This window comes from Sesamum indicum, linkage group LG3, assembly GCF_000512975.1.
Source record: "Sesamum indicum cultivar Zhongzhi No. 13 linkage group LG3, S_indicum_v1.0, whole genome shotgun sequence".
Lineage (NCBI taxonomy): Eukaryota > Viridiplantae > Streptophyta > Magnoliopsida > Lamiales > Pedaliaceae > Sesamum > Sesamum indicum.
This window is the reverse complement of record NC_026147.1, coordinates 1,665,925-1,683,962: the sequence shown is the minus strand read 5'-3', so window position 1 is coordinate 1,683,962 and position 18,038 is coordinate 1,665,925. Positions and strand designations below refer to the sequence as shown.

At 32.3% G+C, this 18,038-nt stretch overlaps 2 protein-coding genes across 2 annotated transcripts; one reads left to right on the top strand and one right to left on the bottom strand.

The window, feature by feature from the left end:
• On the top strand, positions 2,917–4,127 carry LOC105156981. The gene has a single exon (XM_011073263.2). It carries the CDS (start codon positions 3,126–3,128, stop codon positions 3,852–3,854), a length of 729 nt encoding a protein of 242 aa, XP_011071565.1. The 5' UTR covers positions 2,917–3,125; the 3' UTR covers positions 3,855–4,127.
• On the bottom strand, positions 6,511–10,656 carry LOC105156980 (probable LRR receptor-like serine/threonine-protein kinase At1g67720). The gene is made up of 9 exons (XM_011073262.2): positions 10,286–10,656; positions 9,492–10,038; positions 8,590–9,050; positions 8,220–8,355; positions 8,017–8,088; positions 7,870–7,938; positions 7,570–7,641; positions 7,035–7,106; positions 6,511–6,952 (listed from the first exon to the last, which is right to left on the bottom strand). Exons 1-9 carry the CDS (start codon positions 10,353–10,355, stop codon positions 6,919–6,921), a joined length of 1,533 nt encoding a protein of 510 aa, XP_011071564.1. The 5' UTR covers positions 10,356–10,656; the 3' UTR covers positions 6,511–6,918.

Here is an 18,038-nt window from a genome sequence, read left to right as displayed (position 1 = left end):
TAAATTATTGTATTTTAAAAAATATAGGAAGGTAAATTGCTATTTATTTTTTCATAAGGGGGTAATTTGCTCATTTGCAATATCACAATGGAGTTGCTTGTATTTTTTCCCTTCTACATGTCTTTTTTTTTTTTTTTGAATAATTGCATTGCTCTCTTATACGGGTAGTTTATATTGTTTGAAAAATTATATATTTCAATCAATTTGTCTTTATTTAATAGATGGATTTTTTTGTTTATCAATATTTTATCGAATTTATTAATATTAGCCAAAATAAGAATCAAAATTTATATTTAACACTGACTGAATATTTACCATATTTATCAAATTCACAAAACTTGCTAACATGAGTGGATTGACTAAATTCGATAAATTCTGATTAATAGATAAATCTATTTGTTAGACAAAACAAACAATAGGGATATTAAATATAATTTTCGAACACAGGGAATTTATGCGTGACTATTTATGGCTGAATTTTTTACAACAAATTCATACTCAAGAACACAAAAGCTCGTTTCACAATAAAGGGCTATTTGCAATAACTTTTGTGGTGTGCATAAATTGTAGCGAAAGTAGTTAGTTAAACGATACGTAGTAAAAGTTGGGAGTGTTTGGAAAAAAATAAAAAAAAAGTCGTAGATGAACTTTGTAATTTCACCGATAAACTACAGAAATTGGTAGGCTGTTGCTTATAACTTTTAATTTAAATCAACTTAATCTAAGCAATTCAAAAGCAAAAATCGTAACACCAAATCATTAATTTGAACTTATTTTCGGCAATAAACTGATAAATACTTATTTTTTCAACATTTGTAAACACTTCTTCGATACTAATAAAAACAAGTATTTTTAATGAAAGCTTATGTTTACAGACTGATGCAATCAAACGAAATATATAATTTTAAGAATTAATTTTTTCTTAAAAATTGTCGGCTTAATTAACGGCTAATTCGCAAGTTTAGAATATTAATTAAAATTTTAAGTTGGTAATTAATGTGGATGCTCATGCAATCTTACACATAATTGGTTCATATACACTGCTGCAGCTGAAGTACATTAATAATTACTTCTAAATCAATGTGGGCACCTAATTAATTAATTAATTTGACTTGATAAAACTGTAGGGCTTTAATCGCTTTATTGTCATGCACGCTTTTTCTTAATTCAATTACACACGCTTTTCAAAATATCCTGTATATCTTCCAAAACAAAAAAGTAATGCAAGAAATCAACTTTGGGCAGAAAGTCTATCTCATGGTCCTCTATTCTACTCATTAATCATTAAATCAACTTGAATAGACCTAGCTATGTTGCCTTGTCTCTACCATATATATATAAATTAATATTTTTATATATGTGTATATTAAATTATATTAACACCAAATGAGATAAAATTTAAATACACAAATATTGTATATTTTTTATAAAATTATAATTACTTCGTTCGATGATGTAATTGTAATTATAAGTACGTAGCGTCAGTAGTAAAACCTTACAGACACCCTATGAAGACTTTACATTAACACATTTTTAAGGGAGTACTGTAATTTTACAAAAGACGGAGAGTATTTAGATTTTTAAATCTAACCTTAAGGGGTATCGATGTAATTTAACAACCTCATCGACCTTTTCACTTCAAAAGTGCCTGCTTATAAACTGCTAAGTGTCGTGGGTTCGAACCCCACCAATGTGTTGGATATTTTTACTTTAATAGTAGGTATAGTTCTACTTTGATAGTAGGTGATGATTAACTATAATTATCTTATATTTATGAATAGTATATGGTTGTTATTGGTAATTGTTAGATATTGGTATTTAATATTTATGGTTCTAATAATAGTTATCGCTTTCATTTCAAAAGAATAAACTGCTAAATGCACACAAGTTTTAACTTATTTTATTTGTTTGGTACAAAAAAATATTTAGGTGGTTTTGATTTATATAATCACGACAGGTAAAATATGACTCACGATCGTAAATCGTTTACATGAATATTTTTAGATTACTTACCGACGGACCGCACATCGACAAAGAAATTGAATTCATAATCATCAATCTGACTATAAATAATCTTATTTTACCAATTGAATCAACAAGCGTCGTAAGTTATAACTTAATAAGGGGGTATTTGCAAGAACTTAAAATAAGTATTTATCAGCTTATTATAGTTAAAAAAACTTAACATAGTGTTTTTTGTTTTATAATTTTTGCTTTGAAATTGCATAAGTTAAGTTGATTTAAATAAAAAGCTATAGATAGTCCCCTACCAATTTTCGTATCTTACTAGTAAACTTATAAATACTAAGCTGTTTTTCCAAACACTCAAATTTCAAAAACAAATTTTCACTTTTAGCTTTCGTTTTCAAACACTCCTAATATTTGATACTGCTTAATTTACAATTTATTTTCACCATAAAAACAGAAATTATTACAAAACGTGAAAAATTATTACCCAAACCAAGTGTGGCCAAACCAAACCAATCACAGAGCAAATGAGGTATACTTATCATAGAATTTATCACTTTTTCTGAATTATATACCAATCGCACCACAAATATATTACAGTTACCATATAATTAATTCAGATCTAATCACACCTGATCTAAATTAAAATTTCCCAACAAAACACCCCTTAAAACTCATTCAAAATCACTCTCATTTTTCATAGTAAAAAGAATAGGAAGTGAAACTACTACTCCATGTCCCAATGGAACTCCACAAGGCCACAAAATTAGAGTACGTTGAGAGCTTTTTGTCATTTAGCTCCCAAGGTGTCCATGTGCTGTCCCCAAGCTCCATAAACAACCTTAGCTCATTTGTTCCTGCTTCTCCAGACCACTCCCTTTTAATATTCTCACCGTCCAAACATTTACTACACCACACCCTATTGCTCAAACATAAACTAACTTAGGCTGCCCAAAACCTCACATCAACAACCATCATCATATCCCACAAACTTTTGTCCTAACCACATTTTACTGTCCTCGAGACAGCAATTAGTGTAATACACTTATCGTATAATTAATGATCGATTCCAAACGTTCAAGAGTTAAAAAAATCATCTCCTCTTTATAAGTCCATGCACACATCCCCTCTAAACACAAAACAGAAAGAGAAACACCATGGTCTCCCTAGAACCCATCCAATCTACATCAAAATGCGTCGTCGACCCCATCTCTAGCCCCCGTATATCTTTCTCCGCCGAGTTTCTCGACGAGAACAACTTCATCTCCATATGCCCGAACCGTCATCAGGAGAACGAGCAAGAGACCGGTAGCGAACGTGCTGCAAGAAATGCGGCGGAGTTCGAGTTTCTTTCCGGAAACTTGACCAACATGATAACCGCAGACGAACTGTTCTGTGAAGGGAAGCTGCTGCCCTTTTGGCAAATGCACTATGCGGAGAAACTCAACAAGATTAGCCTCAAAACGGAGGATCACGGCGGAGAGGGTCGGGAGAAAACCGAGCAGAAGAATAAGGAGGAAAGCAGAATAAGCTGGTTTCTTGATGATGATCCGTCCCCTAGACCACCTAAGTGCACTGTTTTATGGAAAGAATTGTTGAGGTTGAAGAAACAACGTGCTTCGACGTTGTCTCCATCTTCTTCTTCGTCATCATCGTCCTCGTCTGGAAGATCGATAGCCGAAATCCCGGCAGGAGATCATGAGAGGAAAGAAGGGGTGCAGGGAAGTCGAGAGAAAGCTGTGAAGAGAGTGAAGAAGGGATTGGAGAGAACAAGATCAGCTACTATAAGGATAAGGCCTATGATCAATGTGCCTATTTGCACGCAGGGGAGAAACAGTGCTCTCCCACCACTGTTTTCGTTGAGGAAAGGAAGATTAGAGAGCTGATCAGATTGATGAAGAACAGTGAGAGAGGTGATGATGATTATAATAATGTAGAAATTGATGTTTGGTTTTTGTTTGTACTGATTTTCATGCTTTTGTTTGGCGTTTTGGTTTAGATTATATGTTACATGATAGATCTGCTGATGAGTTTCTATGTAGATTCTGACTTCATTGTTTCTGTTCAATGCTATCAAACTTGTCTCCTGTACTTTCACTGCTTAGAAGAAATTGTCTCTGTAGTTTCACTGCTTAGAATAAATATGATTTTTCTTTTTTGAAAAAAATAAAATTTTAGTTTTGTAATTTAGGAGGGCGACTTTTTTTGTCATACACGAATTGATTTTGTAATTTAGTTTTGTAATTTCAAAATTTTGGCAATTTTACACTATTAAATTACAATTTTAGTCCTGAAACTTAGAAAAATAATTTTTTGTCCTGCACGAATTGATTTACAGGATTAAAATTGTAAATTAATTGGATCATGTGCAAGTCACATTCAATTTAACTAAGAATACTAAAATTTTAAAGTTGTAGGAGTAAATTGTAAAATGTAATTTGTGTCCGACAAAAAATGTCACCCCATCCCCACCCCCCACCTAATTACGACTGAACAACGGCGCTATTAATCATTGTTTCTGGAGACGAGAGCAAAATATTAGTTGTATTAAAAGATTGATTCAAATATTTTTGTCACATCTAAAATCATTGCAAACGTTAGACCTACTATAGTCAAAATTTAAATTTTCACATTAATTTTGGTCAACATAATAAATAGTATTAATTTATTATAATTTTTAAATTATAATTATTTATAATATAGAAAAAAATATTTTTCTTTTAAAAATTCTATATGATGATTCTTGTTATGTGGTTAAGCTTTTCAGGCAGAGATTAGGAAACATGATCCACATAATATGGAACCAATCGTCAATTTGTTTTTGGTGCCTAACACACCCACATCCTTGCTCTAATCATTGTTTTATTTAACTTTATATATATATATATATATATATAAATGATAATTATCAATTCAAATATTTTAAATTTTATTTAACTATAATACTTGATGCAATGTCAATTTAGATTCGAAAATTTAGAGTTTGAGGTTTACACATATTACAAAAGAACTCATCGATCAATTATAAAAATTTTCGTAGCACGTTCTAAATTTATATTTTATATTACATAATCGAGGACGAATTTGAAATGTAAAACATAACTTCAGGGATAATAATATAATTTTTTCAAACTTTATGTGTGTGTGTGTGCGCGCACGCACGTGTTACATGTCTTTACGAGGGCCAATAGTTACAGGTTTAATAAATAAGAACGGGTTATTTCTAGTTATACAGTTGTGAGTTTGATTTTCTCTGTTAAAATAAGAATTGTGTTGGCGAGTAATTTATAAACACGGTTATAATTGATTTGTATACGATTCTTGGGGGTATGTTTTGACCGATGGTGCTGATCGGAGCCGAAATCATCCAAATTTAAAAAAAAAAAAAAAAAGGGTTGCCTTTAGGAGGACTTGGGAACAAAAGCTGTACTCTATTTATGGTGCTACTACCTCTCCAAAAGCGTACTTTAATGCAACATGAGGAGAACATAAATGAGGCTTACTCAAAATGCATGAACAACACTTCCATACACATCTAAATTTAATGTTAGTTGGTATTGATTTCATTTCATGTCACTCTAAATTAAGTTTCCACAATTTCTTGTTGAAATCTTTAGAGGACCCTCATAACTTGTGAAAGATAAATTCAAGATTTTGATATTTTCACCGATGGCTGCAGCCGAGGAAATTCTTACCCAAATTAGATCTGATTGAGCTAAATAAATCATATAGCAAGTGTGATACGTTTATCATGTAATTGATTATTTTCTTGAACTGTACTACCAATACCCATGACAAGTTTATTGTACTTAACATATAATTGATTTAAATCTGACCAAACCCAATTTGAATTAAAAAATTTCTGCTCGACATGATATTTTAATCGGATGTTTTTAAAAATCGAACTTTATTACTAAAGCGTCCTGGCTATATGTAGTTGATGGATTATTGGGCATTAGAAGTTGGGTGTTTTTCTGTGTCTGATTTTTACACAAATTTGTCAATGACAACTAAGTGACAATTTTTAATTTTTATTCAATATCCGTTTTTAGCAAAAAAATATAATCGTGTAGCTGTTATTTATGAGTAACAATATTTAATATTTTAGATAATCATATCGGTTAATTGAATGGAAAAAAAATAACCACTCTTGCACGTTAAGCCAATCGGGTCGGGCAAATTATGTGACGGGGCAAGTCCTGGGTTTTGTAAAGAGAAAACGAGGTGGGTCTCGAGTCCAGCAAAACCCACCCGAACCCGTTTCATTGATATCCCTACACAAATTTGACAATCCGTTTTACTATTTATTAACACAATTTTTCCTTTCTTAAATATCCATACGACGCCTTTCCTTCAAAGGGCATGCAAATGTTGGATTCAAACATCGACAGGCTGTTAAGGAATCGACAGTTCGACACACATAACATTTCCAGCTGGTCTAGTGCATGTTGTTTGTCTACCTTGCAACTTCAAGAGTAACTGTATGGAAACAACGGAACGATAGAAAGACAAATATAGATGATCACAGAAGAACAGAACAAGAACTGAGAAAAAACGGTGTAAGAACCATTACCAAGAGATACAAGGAGAGTTATTCAGTAATCAGACGGGAAGTTTACAGGCTAACTGTGCAAAAATAATACAGAAAAAGAATGTTATAAAAATGCTGCGAACTGTCGAAAGAACAAACAGCCCTTTGGTACAAAAAAACAATGATGTACACTTGAACTAAGGATCAATCATGTTCATTTTCTGACTGGCAGTGATTTAGAATGAATCGAATACCGGTTCTCATGAAAATAGTGGAAAAGTGGTTAAGTGGGCGAACCGTAAACCTGAATTCCTATACCTCAGACAACTATAACTGAACAACTTGATCAACCCTTCTGCTCGATCTTGCAAGAACTTTTAGCAGACCAAAGAATGGTGGATCGGACAACCTTATGGCTGTTAAGGATGCAAGAATGGATTGCCAGGAGTATACCTAAGAAGAGAAAGATTTCAAGTCAATTAATCGTGAAAACTCGGCAGAAAGGAAAAAGTGTATTTATTCAACAGAATGTCACCTGAGTGTCAATCCAGGTTTTTGAGCAAGGTTGCTTGGTACTTGACCAGTTAGATTGTTGTTCTGAAGAAAGCTGAGGGGGGAATAAAAAGCAGTATATATTTATCAGTCATAAAATAAACATGCAGTTGTCTGGAAATAAATCCGCTCCATATTTTTAAGTGAGGTAAGTGAGCATCGAATTTATTGGATGTTTCATGCTTCATTGATTCAACTTCGTGCTAATATTTGAACTCAAATTGGATGTTCTAACGTGTTATTGCACTGCATCGAAGGATGACCACTCGAGAATGTATTCAAATGTTATGAAGAAAGATCAAGCCCAAAAACGAGCAAGTTGGATAGAAGAATATGGATTTGAGGGAAGGATTCATGGAAGGAATTCAAAGAATTCAAAAAGATTTGTTATTAGGGACTTGAAATCCATACGTTCACATCCGTCAAGCCAAATACAATATAAGAAAATTCTCAAAGGGACTTAAGCATAATGTGAGCTCTTTGATAAAGCGATAAAAATGGCTTGAGTCGTAACTTACAGTTCTCGTAAGTTCCTTAAGTTTCCCAATGATGGATGAATCGTTCCACCAAGCTGATTGTTTTCCAAATGCCTGGAATGGAAAATTTAGTGCATTAAGAAAAGCGTATCATTATTGGACGGAAACTTAGTCAATTAGTTCCATGTAAGCATTGACCGAAAAACATCGATCTTATATTAGTCGATATATAGACATAACCCGAGATCCTTATCACATAGATAGTCACTGTAAACAGTAAATTACTATAACGTAAATCACAAAGATATAATGAATAATAACAGCATTAATTCTGTCACTCACAAAATTTCCAATCCCTTCAATGAACTGAGGTCTGGAATAGTTCCCATCAAGCTATTATTTCCGAGCAAGCTGTGAATAACGAAAAGCCATCAATGGAAAGGCTGCATATATGAAATTACAAGACTTGCAGATTTTACATTCTCTCACATGCTATTTAGTGCCGTCATCCTGGAAATACTTGGTGAAATTGATCCTGAAAGGCCGATGCTCGTCAGGTTTCTGAGGATAACAGGGAAAAAATCGAGTAAGCTTGTCAAATCAGTTCACTTGGAATGATGAAATGGCTTTTTGAATAGTGGCGTAGGTCTCGAGCAGAAAAATAGAGTAGCATATTGAAAGATCCTACTCACAATGTGATTATTCGAATCCGGGGTCCTTCGGAACAAGTAACCCCAGTCCATGAATATCCACTGGGTAAACATGGATCACCATGCCAATCAGCTGGAGGATTCTGAAAGCTTTTGCGCAAATTTATCATTGCAATTACTGCAGGAAAAAGAACGTAAAAATCAACACTCAAGACAATCTGTGGTTAAGTTCTACGCCTCAAGGACGGAAAAAAAGATCAATCAATTTTTGTTGAGTGCGTCTCATATTGATCATTGATCAGAGAATGGCTCTTGTTACTAAATGGTTCAACAAACGGTGGCAATTTAATTGTGATATTTGGTTGAAATTCATTAGTAACCAATTATATACAACATTAGGAGCAGATCATACCATCACGTGGGAGAGTTTTCCCTCCAGTGGGAAGCATATGGAAAACCTCTCCAGCATTGATCAGAGGACCGACAGTTGATCCAGGAGAAGGAGCCAAGGTTAAGTTCGTAATGCCAGAAAGAGGCCATGGATTTGCAAACACAACAACACCAGCTGGAATCACACTCAAGTTATTGTAATATGCAACACCATTTATGGTTATGTCAATTGTTCTAGAGCTCCCTGAAGCAGTTTGATCGTCCGCAAAGTATAGAGCAATAGAATAATTGTCACTTGCAACAGGACCCGGTGGCCAAAATAATGTTAGAGGCTCAGGCTGACTTTTTGCTAACCGTGTTTGGAACACTTTTGGAGGGGGCAGGTTCCAGATACCGGAAACAGCAAGATTTGGTAAACTTGATTGGGGAAATGCATCTTCTCCAAATGGTGACCAGTAGCGATAGAACTGATCATCGGGATATCTGGTGATTTCATATGCTTTTAGTTAGCTAAAAAACATAAAACCAAAGAGTTGCCTAGTGCCGAATCTTGCATCAGTGAAAAACCATCCTTGTAAGAAGAGGCGACAGCAGAGATATCATGCAACAAATAATCAGAACAAGTATCATAGAACAAATAATCACTACATTAGGGAATAATCAGAAACAAAATGGCTGCCTGGCATAAACTTTTGCTTGGACATTGCAGTTGATGCTTCAATTATGATTCTTAATCAATTGAAAAAAACGAAAAGACAAATTGGACAAAAAGAACACAGAATTCGATGAACATTTAGTTAAACAATGGTTTAAAACAAAGCTATACTCTTTCTAAAAATTACTTTAGCTTTTGTACTTTGAAGTCATCAGATAACAATTTATCTAAATTAGACAATCCAGAGCAACAAGATTAAAGAGACTCACGCTATCACTGGTCCATCATACCCAAAGCTGTGCCTTGCCACCAAACTCAAAGAATAAGCTTTAAAATCTGTGGAATTGTACAACTGATCCCACAAAAGCACAACCTCAAGAGCTGAAATAAAAGGGTCAGAATCGGTATAAGTATTCGCAGCCAAACACACACTCAAATTCTTCCCTGTGGGCATAAACACCCCTTCGTAATAACTCGAATCCCCTCTTAAATAATCATCAGTTGTATTCACCACACTCCACAGTGTCCCATCAACTATCTGATCAAAAACAGGGGGATTAACGTTCCCATTAACTCCCCCATAGTAATATGTTGCCCTGATTAGGTATTTCCTCGTCCGATCAACCGGAATTTCATAGCAGAACTTCTTGAAAGCATTGTTCTGTAGAGGAAAAGTACGCACAGTGGCCAGAGTTGGGACCAGAACTGGTGCTGTAATATTCTTGGAAGTTCCTGCGGATATGTAATCGTTGTCTGGGAGCCATTCCAAGTCGTTGAAGGTGGACTTAACATTAGCTCCACAATCAATAAATACATCTACAAAATTACCAGAGGAAAAAGACCATAGATTTAAACTTTTATCACTACTAAAGGGCCCCAATCAGCAAAAATACCTGAAAAAACCCTAGGAAAGCACTAAAGATTGGAATTTTAACAGTTAAAAGCGCAAGCCCAGATTAAATTTCGGCAAAATTTCACAAGGGTTGTCTCTAAAATGAATCAAAAAGCCAAAAAACAGATGACTGAATCAACTTTTTCTCTTTTCCCTCTTTTCTTAACTTACCTCTGAAGAGCTGAGATAAGGCAACTGGGAGCAGGAGAAATGACAAGAAGAGGAAGGGGGTGATCATCATGGTGGATAATCGCAAGCGAGATAGACATGAGAGAGAAAGAGAGCGAGAGAGAGAGAGAGAGAAGAAGGGAGTTTGATGGAGTTGAAGATAGGGAGTTGAAAGGGTCAGCTGTTGGATGAATTCTGCAAGAAAGAGATGAAGTTGTTGAAGAGGAAAGAATAAAGAATCAATCAACAGATATTTGATTAACGCGGGAAGAATTAGAAAAAAAGAAAAGAAAAGCTTGGAAATGGTGAAGTGGTCAGAGCAGCAGATTGTCTGCTACTTGTTATGTGCGTGTCATTTCATGGATTTGGTGATTGAACTTTCAACGTGCCTGCATTTACGCTTTCTTTGTGTCGTGGAAGGTAACACTAACAACTGCAATGACAAAATTCTCCACAAATGTAGAAATTTAGATGCTTTTACTTAAAAGAATATTTTTTTATATTTCAAAATTTTATAACAATATTATAATTTTTTTGAAAAATAGGAAGTGTTTCTTCAGATTATGATGATTTATAATTTAATAAATGAAAGTTTTAGAGATAATATTTCTTAAATATTTTTACAAATAAGTTATAGTTGTTAAGACAATAACAATTTTTTTAATTAAATATAGATTTTCACTGTGGTTAATTAATATAGTTTATGCATACCAAATTTTTTGCCACACCACAAGGTCGATGAATTTTTAAAATAAATTCTAAAATCAATGAGGACTAACCCTGCAAAACAAATATTAGCTTAAGCAGTAACATTTTTACTGAAAATGAATGAAGAGAACTTGAATTAAAGTAAAAATAATGGTGTAGAATAATAATAAAGTGTATATATTCGGGTGTAGTGTAAAATATAGACTTAGAACAGCCTAAAAATCAAGAGAGATGAGAGAATAAATGAGGGTTGAGAGTTAAGAATGATATTACCAAATAATTGCACAGAGCAGGATAATACAAGGTTAGCACTCCAATGTTTGAGTCAGTAATATTTTTACTGAAAAAAAATTGAGAGAACTTGAATTAAAGTAAGAATAATGGTGTAGAATAATAATAAATTGTATATATTCGTGTGGAGTGAAAATATAGGCTCAGAACAACCTAAAAATCAAGAGAGAAATGAGAGTTTGCGAGTGAAGAATGAGGTTACCATATAACTACACAGAGCAGGATAATGGAGTTGTTGTAGAGATTCTTATGCCATTTGAAAACCCTTTGAGTTGTCTATTATCCAGAAAAATCGTTTATGATTTGGACTTAATTTGACTGAGATACATTAGGTGCACTGAATTTTGCCATGTCTGTCTGAAAATCTGGGAATTGGTTGCCGTGGATTCCCAACTCATTTGTCATCGATTTATATGGAACCACCTGGGGATATTTTGTGTTGATCTGTCTTAATATATTGGCAAGCTATATGATGTACCATCCAGTTGTATGATGACAGGTCCGACTGAATTATGTTAATTTTTTGAATCTGTCAGTTCAGTACAGTAGGAGGCAAGCTTGTAGACATCTCTTCCTTGCTAATGGGCTAGCTGGGCTTACCTGTTTCTATTTGTGGGGTGGATTTAATAATTTTAGGGCGCATCAAGGATTAAAAATAAAAATTATGGCAAATACTGGCAGCCTAGCTTGTATCCCCCTTCGTGCCTCTCACTCGAGGACTCTCTTTGGGGTTTTGCTCTTTGGTTGGGAGAGAAGCACCTTCCCCTAAACTATGTCAGCCCCCCTTACGCCTTTTCGGCTTTCTGAAAGCTAACTAGGACACGACTAAGGCACTTCCCTTTTTTTTGATAGACGCCTTGCTGATTGTTTGTTTCATTCCTCTTGTAATCTAAGCAGTGCAATTATCGTTGCTTTTGCAAAAAAATTAAAATATTTGCTACAATTAAAAACTATACGTGGAAAATATTTTGTCCATAGATAAAAATCATAGCAAATATTGATTAATCGTAGTCAAAACTTAAATTTTCACATCAATTTTATTTAATTGTAGTAGGTAATATTAATTTACTACAGTTTTTAAGTGTAGTGATTTATAGTGTAGGAAATAATTTTTCTTTTTCTTGTAGTGAACTAAATAGAAAGTTCAAAAATTTTATAAGTTTATAAAATTTTGTTGAATTTTTTTATGCATAAATGATCTAGTTAAAAGAAAAAGAATTCTAAAATTGAATATCAATTTAAATAAAATAGCTTTTAACGTAAGAAGTTTGTTTTTTTTGTTTTTTTTTTTTTTCTAAAGGAGGATCAAAGCTAATTACTCAAATCTCTCCTTGTTTTGTAAAAAGTTTAAAATTCGTCCAAAAGTAGGGTAAATTAAATGGTTGTTTTTTCTTTTCTTTTTGGAAATAAAAAGTAATGCATTTTTTGTTTTTTTTTTTGGAAAAGCTATTTCCTAGATTTTAGAATTTTGAAATATGAGGTTCTTTTTTTTGGGGGGGGGGGGGTTTGTAATTTTCTCGAACATGATTACTTATATAATATTATAAACTCAGATACTTTTTTATTATAATGTACTGCTTAAGAAAGGTTTATTTATGTATTTTTCATTACTATTAATTGTTACAAAATAAATGCTTTATTTCAGATCAACTTTAAAGTAAAAACAGCTGAGAAAATTGAGTTATACTTTATTATTCTTATCTCGATTGAATGAGGTAAAAATTGAGTTGCTAGCTTATGAAATAATAAATTGTGGTCAAGTTAAATAAATCAAACTCAAACAAACTTTTATCAATTCATCTTAGCCGAATACCAATATAGCTTAATTTATTTTTCAACGCTGTTTACGAAACCAAAGGAGGGAGAGTTAGTTGGCCATGCTTCACATGACCTATTTTTCACGAGGATCGGATTTTTTATTACAATTTCTGTTTCATCTTTTACTCCATTCAACATACACATGCCACGTGTATAAAACCGACATTATATGTTTTAAATAGGAATTTTTTTATATGTATGACGTGTGTGTTGTAGATAGAATAAAAGATATAACGGGATCTGTAATAGAAAAATTCATTTAGCTTTCTCATGGCCCATGTTCTCTCGGAACAGGAATAGGTTCTCGCCTAGGCCTGTCAATGGGTAGGGTCTTACCATATCCAGATCCAAATCCAAAAGAATCCAAACAAATTAACTCAGACCCGAATCATACCCAATCCCTTTTACCCCACTCAAGACCCTAGCAGACCTAGTGTTTGCGTTCAGTAAGACCCATATTCAATTTTTTTCTTTATTTTTTTCCCACCCATTTTTTCTACAAATCATACAAATTAAATTAATATTTTTATTTTTTATTTTTACCTATAATTTAAGGAGTGTTAAATTCAATTAACCGAACCGGATCAAATTGAATTTTTGATTAATTGAAAGTTCGGTAAAATCGCTTTCTTAAGGCTTAAAACTACTAGTCATTAAGACTACTATGAAAGAGAAGTAAGGAAGTCCTTTTCTTGACTTGGCCTGTGTGCACCTACCCCCTTTTTAAAGAACTTTATTTCAATCTCAACAAAGAAATGAAAGCATAACTCTTTGCTTCTTGTCCTTTTACTCTTTTAGCCTACCTTGTGGAGGTCCTCTCGGGTGTCTACGACAGATTCTAATTAGTCTCGTGATGAAGAAAATTTTCGATCGTCCACTAAGAAAGGTATCGTCATGACAACTCAATATGCCGATAAACTACTCGGGGCTCCCCATGGTTTAGTAAAAGGGACGGGAGATTTTCTCTTCATCCGGGGGTTCATTTCATTTATTATGAACTCAAAAGTGTATAGCTTATTAGTGAGGTCTTAAAAACGTCATACAATGAATCATCGGCCATTCCATTTTTGCTTTCAGCAAGTAGGCGATGCGAATCTATGCTTTCTATGTTTCAATTGCAATTGCTTGGATGCGTTTGAACTCGAGATGACTTGCAGAAAAAATGCTTTCTAGGGTTGCCTTGTGTCTCCGAAGAAATGGTCCACGCCATCTGAAAACTAATCAGTTCAGTTCAATTATGACTGAATATTTTTTCTGTCGGTATAAGAAAAAAAATCTATCAATTAATTAATTTAATAGTTTTTAATTTTTATATTTTAGGTTTAAAATAAGTAGAAATTAAATTATATTATTATAATATAATATATATTTATAAATTATAAGTGTAATTCTTAGACATATTAATATATTTTATAAAACTATAATATATTATATAAATATATTTTTTAATTTTAGTTATTCAGTCGGTATGGCTAACCGACCTAACCAAACTGTACAGACCGATTGCACTGATTGTTTTAAAAAATTGTTACCAAAAACCAAATCGAACTTTTTGTTCGATTTTTGGTACGAACCAAAATTCGGTTTGGCCGGTTAACCGAATTTTTAACACCCTTAATGATTTATCAATAAATTCAGAATTATTGAGCTTAATTTACAAATAATTCTTTTTTTATAGAATTTTTTAAATAATATATCGTTTATTATACCGTTTACAAAATAATTATATGAAAATATTACACGATAAATAATGTTATAATGTCTTAAACTATTTGTTCAATTAAATAGCAAAGAAAATAAATATATTTCTTAGGTTTAAATTGGGTACATAGACAGATGGGTATTGATGGATAGAGATTCAACCCAAATCCAATATATATGTTTTTAATGGGTTTTGATAGTCTTACCCTATCAATTGACACTCCTATTCTGGCCAACTTGTCTTGAAGTTGATGATTGCTTTTCAAGTAAAAAATTAGTTATTCAAGTTGGTTATCATTATTTTTCTTTTTTCTTTTTTTGTGTGTTATAAAATACACAAATAGAAGTGACGTTATACAAATTTATTAGAGAGGATTACGTCTGTATCACGTGTATTAATCAAAATTTTTATAATTGATCTACTCTCATAAAATACTAAGTTCTAACCACATAGGAATTAACAAACAGATCAGAACAAATGTCTAACCTGATTACAGATCTTGATAATAATTTGAACAATGTTCCATTGTGACCACTAATCCACAACAATTGGTATATGTGAGGTTTTTTAGGGTTTTTATTTTGATGAGTTGGGCTTTAGCCTTTGTTCTTCATCTCCTTGGGCCTCCTAACTATTTCCTTCATTTGGGATTTAGGCCCAAGTGATCACCAGGCTTTCCAGCCCATTCTACATGCTGGACTTAACCACTAACTTTGGGCCCACACTAGAAATATTATTCTTTATAATAATTAATTATTGTAGGTAAAAAAAAATAAAAAATTATTAACTAACTATCGCCGTGCAATAGCTATTAGCCGTTATTGCTGCAAGTGAGTTCAAAATATTAACCATATAAATATTTTGACTATTGCTAAAATCATGCAGATATTTATGGTCAAAACTTAATTTTTCTTGTATCAATTTTATTTAACTATAATGGATAGTATTAATTTATTTCATCATCTACCTAAAATGCCATATAATTTTAGTTGGACTTAATCAATATTAACTGGGTGATGAATTGGGAATACTTATTGATATTGAAATTTGGGTAAATTTTAGAATTTTCTCCTAAAATTTGACATAATTATGAATATTTTTTATTTAAAAAATTATAAATATTTTCCTAAAATGAAAAATAATTATGTAAATATTACTAGTTTACCCTTGCTCTTTTTCTTTTTTTCCAAAAAATAAAATATTTGAAAAGCTTTAGAAAAATCTAATGGTGAATAAGGTAAATAATCCATAAAACATATTGGTCTATAAAAATATTCTAAAAAAATCTAAAAAACATATAAAGTTACAATTCGTTCACCATAAAAATTGGTTATAAATTTAAGAGAGGCTAACGAAATGGACTCGTTAAATAAAAAACTAAAATTAGGAGAATATATATAATTTTTTAAATAATAAAAAAAATTATAATTATACTAAACCTCATGTGAGAGGTGACAACAATTTACCCTTGACGAGCTATCTATACAAATGAGAGGGTTTATATAAACCTCTATTTGAATTGGTCGTAGGCGCAGAAGATAGATGTTTTTGCCCATCCATGCTCTTGGTTGCGGTGTCAATCTTGACGGGTTTTTCACTGAAATTTTCCATGCAGCTTTGTTAGTTGTAGTTTTGCAATTTAGTCTTATTTGAGGTGAGAGCGAAAAAGTTAAAACCCTGTCAATACGTGAGACTATATTTGTGTTTTTATTTTTAGTTTTCGATTTTCAGTTTTTGACGAAAAATATGCGATTTTAATTTTGTATAAGTTTTTCATGTGAATTGAGAATGTGTTTGAATTAGCTTGTATTGTATGTTGAAATGTGGTGTCAAGAATTTATGATTTTTCCATTCACCTCGTCTGATTCTTTTAGAATTTTTTGTTTAATTTCTTTTAAACAAAAGAAAAAAAATACTACTAGAAAAATTCATTTTATTCGGACGATAAATGTTAGTCGGAAAAACTGTAATATTCGGATGAATCTGTAATAAAAAATTCATTTTTGCCATTTATGTTGGGAAAAAAGGATCGTTCGAAGGACCATTCAAACTAGAACCTAAAAACTAGGGAAAAGTATTATTTTTAGTTTCTAAGTATGCCTAGTTTTAATTTTAGTCCGATAATTATGTCCATTTTTGTTTAAGTCCAGTAATTTACGAAATTGCTTACTTTTAGTCATCTGGCAGATTTTCGGACAATTTTACCCCTATGAGTGCATATTGACTAAAATATGCCTTTCAAAAGTTGCATAGGGGTAAAATTGTCCGAAAATCTACCAGAGGACTAAAAGTAAGCAATTTGGTAAGTTACTGGACCTAAACAAAAATGGACATAGTTATCGGATTAAAATTAAAAATTAAAATTACTTGGCGGATTAAAATAATAATTTTTCCTAAAAACTATCCATTCCAAACCATTTGGAATTTAGTCCAAATAATTTTGTGGTGATTGATTTTCAGATGGAACCACTTCGGTCAAAAACTTCGAAGGTCTTTTGGACGACATAATTTCTATTTCGATTCGTGTTATGAGGATCCAAATTTCTAATGGTTGTGTCCGAAAGACAAACCCAAGATTTCAATTGGTAATTTATGACGACTTAAAGTTGTCATCTTGAAATCCATATGAAAACATTTTTCAAACTAAACCCTTTTTAAATTTAAGCATCTACTGAAAAATATATTGACACATTTGGGATAGATTTTGGGACGAATTAACTTGTCAAAAAATTCATCCCAAACACGAGAACTGAAAAACATAGTGGGAATTTAATTTCAAATTAAAATCAAAGATATCATTCCAAATTATGTTTTGAAATCCTTCTGATAATTTTTTTTTTAAAAACTAAATAGTTTTCAAATTGATATTTTTAACCATCCGCCAAAAGATATATGGGTTAAATTCATTTTGACCCCCTGTGATATAACAAAATATTAAAAACCTCCTTATGAAATTTTTAATATCAAAAGTCATCCCTATGTTACCAATAAATAATCACACCGCCCCCTGGTCAATTTGAATCTATTTTTTTAGAAACAATGACTAAAATATCCTTCTAGTCAAACCGGTCAACTAGGCTTATTAATATATAATTATTTTAATTTATAATTTTTAACATATATTTATAATACATATAATTATAATTTATAAAAAAAATTAAAAAATAATAATTATACCCCATTCCCCCCACCCCCACCCCCCCCCCCACCCCCACCGGGCCCACCCCCACCTCCATC